Raw genomic sequence first — 7,394 nt, forward strand, 5'->3', positions numbered from 1 at the left:
CGTATTATAAAGTTACATTTGTGTGATATAAAGTCACAATTGTGTTATAAAGTCACAATTGCGTATTATAAAGTTACATTTGTGTGATATAAAGTCACAATTGTGTGTTATAAAGTTACATTTGTGTGATATAAAGTCACAATTGTGTTATAAAGTCACAATTGCGTATTATAAAGTTACATTTGTGAGATATAAAGTCACAATTGCGTATTATAAAGTTACATTTGTGTGATATAAAGTCACAATTGCGTATTATAAAGTTACATTTGTGTGATATAAAGTCACAATTGTGTTATAAAGTCACAATTGCGTATTATAAAGTTACATTTGTGTGATATAAAGTCACAATTGTGTGTTATAAAGTTACATTTGTGTGATATAAAGTCACAATTGTGTTATAAAGTCACAATTGCGTATTATAAAGTTACATTTGTGAGATATAAAGTCACAATTGTGTGTTATAAAGTTACATTTGTGTGATATAAAGTCACAATTGCGTATTATAAAGTTACATTTGTGTGATATAAAGTCACAATTGCGTATTATAAAGTCACATTTGTGTGTTATAAAGTCACAATTGCGTATTATAAAGTTACATTTGTGTGATATAAAGTCACAATTGTGTTATAAAGTCACAATTGCGTATTATAAAGTTACATTTGTGTGATATAAAGTCACAATTGTGTGTTATAAAGTCACAATTGCGTGTTATAAAGTCACAATTGCGTATTATAAAGTTACATTTGTGTGATATAAAGTCACAATTGCTTTGAAATCGCTGGTGTTTCTGGCGTCACAAACTACCTTGTAACCAATCAGATCAACGCGTGATCGTCAACGAGTGGATCTCTGAGTGAGTGAGTGAGTGGAGGCGGGGCTCATATGCATATTCATAGAACCACGCATTCTAATTGAGGCGAGGGTGTCGAGTTACATTCAAGATATTTTAAGACATGAAGAAAAAACGTTTAAACGTAATTTTCATGAGTTTTAAGCAATGAAATGATTGACTAGTGGAACTTTAAGAACTGACCCTTATATGGAGTCGCTGTGAAAACCCTCTTTGTCAAACCTTTATTTTTAAGAGTGTGAATAAGAGCGTCTGCTCACTGTAAATATGGATTTACTTGTAGTCAGTGCGTATATATACGTTTGAGCTGCAGGTTTGAGAAAGGCATGCATGGAAAGAAGATACAGAGAGTGTGAGGAACCCAGTGGCCCTCAGAAAAGGCCCACAGACCAAGTGGCAACATCTCCAAACTTGTCAGCACAAGCGGGTCGACAGCGCAGTCCTGCCCTCTATACCCGTCACAAGATCCACAAGGACGAGGCTGTTTTTCTTCTCGCACCACATCAACCTGTCAGAGAGAACCGGACCGGCGCAAACACCAGGTGTCCGAACCTCATATCACATCATCCTAACAGTTCTCCACAGTTCTAATGGCTCTTTCTGTGTTTCCTCGAGTGTTGGGTCTCTGTGTCCTGCTGGTGTCGTGGGCTCACTGTGGCCCGGTTCCCCGTCTGGAAGAGCCGGACGGTGTTGTGGATGATGTGGACATGCAGGAGGTTCTGGGTCAGTTCCTCCACATGTTGAACTTGACGGATCCGGGGCCCGGATTGAAGCCACGCTCCAGCCGCACCAAACCTCCTGAATACATGCTGGAACTTTACAACCGATTCGCCAACGACCGAAGCGCCACGCCGTCTGCCAACATCGTGAGGAGCTTCAGGAATGAAGGTACAAGGTGCACTTTTCCTTCTGCTAATCCTGGTTTGGTTCATAAACAGACGTTCCTTACAAAAAGCAAAGGAATCAACCTTGTTTGTTTGTTTTTAACTATTTATGTAGCTTGTCAAGTCACATTTATTTATATAGTGCTTTATATAATACAGAAGAAGCTTCACATTAATAAACAATAAAGTTACAAAATTAATCAATAAACACAGAAGCTTCACATTAATAAACAATAAAATATCAAAATTCATCAATAAATACAGAAGCTTCACATTAATAAACAATAAAATAACAAAATTCATCAATAAATACAGAAGCTTCACATTAATAAACAATAAAATATCAAAATTCATCAATAAATACAGAAGCTTCACATTAATAAACAATAAAATAACAAAATTCATCAATAAATAAAGAAGCTTCACATTCATAAACAATAAAATATCAAAATTCATCAATAAATACAGAAGCTTCACATTAATAAACAAAAAAATAACAAATCCATCAATAAATACAGAAGCTTCACATTAATAAACAATAAAATAACAAAATCATCAAAGATTACAGAAGAAGCTTCACATTAATAAACAATAAAGTTACACAATTAATCAATAAATACAGAAGCTTCACATTAATAAACAATAAAATATCAAAATTCATCAATAAATACAGAAGCTTCACATTAATAAACAATAAAATAACAAAATTCATCAATAAATAAAGAAGCTTCACATTCATAAACAATAAAATATCAAAATTCATCAATAAATACAGAAGCTTCACATTAATAAACAATAAAATAACAAAATCATCAAAGATTACAGAAGAAGCTTCACATTAATAAACAATAAAGTTACACAATTAATCAATAAATACAGAAGCTTCACATTAATAAACAATAAAATATCAAAATTCATCAATAAATACAGAAGCTTCACATTAATAAACAATAAAATAACAAAATCCATCAATTATGAAACAAAATGAGCAGCTGTTCAGAAGACAACAGCTTCATTATTCAGATCTATTCAGTTTAATAGCTGACAATGTTGTTCAACTGTTCATCAATTGTGATTTATTAATTATTGAGTATTTCGGTGTATTGTGTATTTTTTCTAATCCTTTTTCAATGCATGTACTTATGCAATATTTAAAGACTTTTCTTTAAAAAAATTTGAACAAAGTTACTTTTGCAATTTATTATTTGAAATGATAATTAGCATTTTAAATTATTATTAGTAGTAGAATTATTTAACCATTATTTAATTTAAAAATGATGTGATCATTATTTTAATATTGTTTTATATTATTAGTCTTATAATGTTTAATAAATATGATTATTCATATTTGTAAATAAAAAATAAAAATAATGATTATTATAATATTTATATCATTAGTATTATAATATTTTAATACATATATAAATTATTATTATTATTTAAAATAAAAATATATTAATAATTATTTTCATAGGATTTATATATAATATTTTTATTGTCATTATTTATTTTTTTACAATTAAAACCAATGATTATTTTAATAATAATAATAATAATAATAATTATTATTATTATTATTATTATTTAACCATTCTAGTTTTTCTCCTGGTGTTTGTATAATTATAATAATGTATATTGTTAGTATTGTAATATTTTAATAATGATATGAATTATTATTATTATTATTTAAAACTAAAACTATTCTTTAAATTAAAATCTTAAATGTTTCTTGTTTTTCTCCTGATGTTTGTACTATAATTATAATGTATATTTTTAGTATCAAAATATTTTAATAACGGTAATTGTATATTATTTCATTATTATTATATTATTATTAGTAGTAGTATTACAATTAAAACCAATGGTTATTATTATTATTTAACCATTCATTACATTTAGGGCTGCAACAACTAATCGATAAAATCGATTATAATCGATTATGAAAATCGTTGTCAACGAATGTCATTATCGATTAGTTGGTCTGCTTACGTCACGGGGAGCGTTTACTGGTACACACACACACGCAAGGTCTCTCTCCCTCAGGCGCTCTGCCGAGCGCGCGCGCTACACGGTTTGGAGCAGTCTCTTCTGTCTCGCATGCGCGGGAGTTTGAACTAATTCGCGGGCATCAGGGAGCCGCAATCAATATGCGGGAGACTCCCGGGACTTCCGGGATGTCTGTATTTTGTCTCGAGCATCAGGTTGTGCAATCAGTTCGCTCGCAACGTAAGTGATGGATTAAAATAGCGCTACCGCAGAAATAGGTTAAATTAAAACGGTGTTTACAAAGTGAAGCATTAAATACAAAGGCAGCAGTAAATAACAGCAGCAGTAAAATATTGTTTTTTAGTCACTGTACTCAGTGGTTTTCAGCGAATGCTTGTGCACTAATGCATAATTTCTCCTGTCCTTTACTCAAGCCTGTTAGCTCGCTGGGTAACGTTACCTCCATTCCGTTCTCTTTTTATAGCATTTGTCTACTAAGTTTTAATTGTTTTTCAAACGCGATCTACTGCGGCTCTACATTCACACAATTGTTTTCAGTCTTTCTATATTTATTTAATCAATTTATCCTTATATTATTCTTTTATATATTATATATAATATATATTATATTCTTTATCCTTATATTCCTTATATATAATTAATTTTAAATAAAAATTAAATGAATTATATATTTTAGATGTTTTTAGTTTGTTTTTAGTTCAGATATTCACATCTGAACAACATGTCTGTGTAAATTTGTTTTAACAAAAATTGTGTTAAAACATAATATGTTGGATATCATTTTTTTTAACAATAATCATGTTTGTCAACTTGCCATCAGCAATTATCATTAAAAACAATGCAAATATTGATATTAGTAAAACTCAATGTGTGGCTTTTGCACTTTTTAAAGTACACTTTTACACATAAATACCCTGATTTACGGTTTTATTTAGTTATGATTAAAAAAAAAAATCTAATTTAATTTCTATCCGATTAATCGATTAATCGAAAAAATAATCGTCCGATTAATCGATTATCAAAATAATCGTTAGTTGCAGCCCTAATTACATTAAAAATCTAAATTATCTTGTTTTATCTCCTGGTGTCTGTGTTCCTTATCCAGATTGACATCAGAAAAATGGTGTTGTTGTTCTTTTTTTTTTAAAGTTTAATTTCTCAATAAATCGTGTGTTTTTCACAGACCACACCTTGAGCAAGAGCCTGCGAACACACCGTCTCCTGTTCAACCTGTCAGTGCCGCAACACGAGCGCGTGGTCAGCGCAGAGCTGCGTCTGCACACACTCCTCGCCAGAGACTCGACCCAGCGCTTCGGATCCGGATGGAAGGTGAGCGTATTTGACGCGCATCGGGGCGGGCGCTACGGGAGAGGCGAGGGAGACCCGCTGGCGGTGAAGCACGTGCACCGCATGGAGAGCGGATGGGAAGTCTTTGATATGACGAACGCTGTTCAACATTGGCGAAAGCTCAATATCGTGAGCCCCAGGCTGGAGGTTCACACTGAAAATCTGAACGCGTTTAGGAATACGAAGGTAGACCTGGACATTGACAAGAATCCCGATGGACAACACGAGCCGGTGCTAATCGTCTTCTCTGATGACCAAAGCGAAAACTTTGGCATGATGGAAGAGGACAACGAAGTGAGGACAGATGAAGAGCAGGTGCGCTTAAACAACGGCGTCTCGAGAGTCCGGCGCAGCGCTGAAGCGGAAGACTGCAAAATAGCCGAGATGTATGTGGATTTTAAGGACATCCAATGGGACTCGTTCATCTTGGCGCCGTCTGGATATCAGGCGTTCACTTGTCGTGGCGTGTGCAACTATCCTCTCGCTCGCGAAGTGACGCCCACCAAACACGCCATCATCCAAACGCTGCTCAATCTGAAGAGTCCTCAGAGAGCCTCGAAAGCGTGCTGTGTGCCGACCGAGCTAAAGCCCATATCCCTCCTGTATGAGAACGAGAACGGCGTTGTGGTTTTAAATAATAAATACGAAGGAATGGTGGTCAAGGAGTGCGGATGCAGATAATCCGAGAAAGACTGTTTAGTGTATAAAACGTCCGTGAACTGAACGTCCAGAATATAACCGCATTTTATTTAGGCCTCATGTATATTTACTTGTTTTAAATTATTACGTTTTCTATTGCACATCCTACTTGTAATATACAACACACTGCTAAGCATTTGTCACTTATAATGAGAGCTAAATGGTACCACTTTACAGTAAGATTCATTAGTTAACATTGGTTAATGTATTTACCAACATGAACTAACCATGAGCAATACAGTTATTACAGTATTTATTAATCTTTGTTTAATGTTAGTTCATAAAAATATAGCTGTTCATTGTTCATGTTAGTTCACAGTGCATTAACTAATGTTAACTAATACAACCTTTGATTTAATGACGTATTAGTAAATGTTGAAATTAATATTAACTAAGATTAATAAATGCTGAAGAAGTATTGTTCATTCTTAGTTCATATTGACTAAGGTAATTAACTAATGTTATTTAAAGGGATAGTTCACCCAAAAATGTAAATGCTGTCAGTAATTACTCTCCCTCATGTTGTTCAACCCCGTAAGACCTTCGTTCGTCTTCGCAACACGAATTATGATATTTGTGATTAAATCTGAGAGCTGGATCACTCCTCCATAGGCTTCTAAGGGATTGAAACTTGCAGGCCCCGAAAAGTCATTACAGACATCGTTAAAATAGTCCAAGTGACTACAGTGGCTCAATCTTAAGTTTATCAAGCGACGAGACAAAAACAAACAAAAATAACGACTTCTATTTCAACTATTCATTTCCTTCTCTGTGGGCCTCAAGTCAGTTAGCGTAGTGTGATAGCGTAGTGTGATTGCGTAGTTTGATAGCGTAGTGTGATAGCGTAGTGTGATTGCGTAGTTTGATAGCGTAGTGTGATAGCGTAGTGTGATAGCGTAGTGTGATTGCGTAGTGTGATAACGTAGTGTGATAGCGTAGTGTGATTGCGTAGTTTGATAGCGTAGTTTGATAGCGTAGTGTGATAGCGTAGTGTGATAGCCTAGTGTGATAGCGTGATAGCGTAGTGTGATAGCGTAGTGTGATAGCGTAGTGTGATAGCGTAGTGTGATAGCGTAGTGTGATTGCGTAGTGTGATTGCGTAGTTTGATAGCGTAGTGTGATAGCGTAGTGTGATTGCGTAGTGTGATAGCGTAGTGTGATAGCGTAGTGTGATAGCGTAGTGTGATAGCGTAGTGTGATAGCGTAGTGTGATAGAGTAGTGTGATAGAGTAGTGTGATAGAGTAGTGTGATAGAGTAGTGTGATAGAGTAGTGTGATAGCGTAGTGTGATAGAGTAGTGTGATAGAGTAGTGTGATAGAGTAGTGTGATAGCGTAGTGTGATAGCCTAGTGTGATAGCGTGATAGCGTAGTGTGATAGCGTAGTGTGATAGCGTAGTGTGATAGCGTAGTGTGATTGCGTAGTTTGATAGCGTAGTGTGATAGCGTAGTGTGATAGCGTAGTGTGATTGCGTAGTGTGATAACGTAGTGTGATAGCGTAGTGTGATTGCGTAGTTTGATAGCGTAGTTTGATAGCGTAGTGTGATAGCGTAGTGTGATAGCGTAGTGTGATAGCGTAGTGTGATAGCCTAGTGTGATAGCGTGATA

General features: G+C 34.6%; 1 protein-coding gene across 1 annotated transcript; it reads left to right on the forward strand.

Annotated features, from left to right (window-relative positions):
- Positions 1-1,166: 1,166 nt before the first annotated feature.
- On the forward strand, positions 1,167-6,086 carry LOC143711222 (bone morphogenetic protein 10-like). The gene is made up of 2 exons (XM_077202547.1): positions 1,167-1,738; positions 4,925-6,086. The coding sequence occupies exons 1-2, from the start codon at positions 1,441-1,443 to the stop codon at positions 5,767-5,769; spliced, it is 1,143 nt and encodes a 380-aa protein (XP_077058662.1). The 5' UTR covers positions 1,167-1,440; the 3' UTR covers positions 5,770-6,086.
- The last annotated feature ends 1,308 nt before the right edge of the window (positions 6,087-7,394 follow it).

This window comes from Siphateles boraxobius, unplaced genomic scaffold (assembly GCF_051911475.1).
Source record: "Siphateles boraxobius isolate OS27281-9 unplaced genomic scaffold, OSU_SipBor_1 491, whole genome shotgun sequence".
Taxonomy (NCBI): Eukaryota; Metazoa; Chordata; class Actinopteri; order Cypriniformes; family Leuciscidae; genus Siphateles; species Siphateles boraxobius.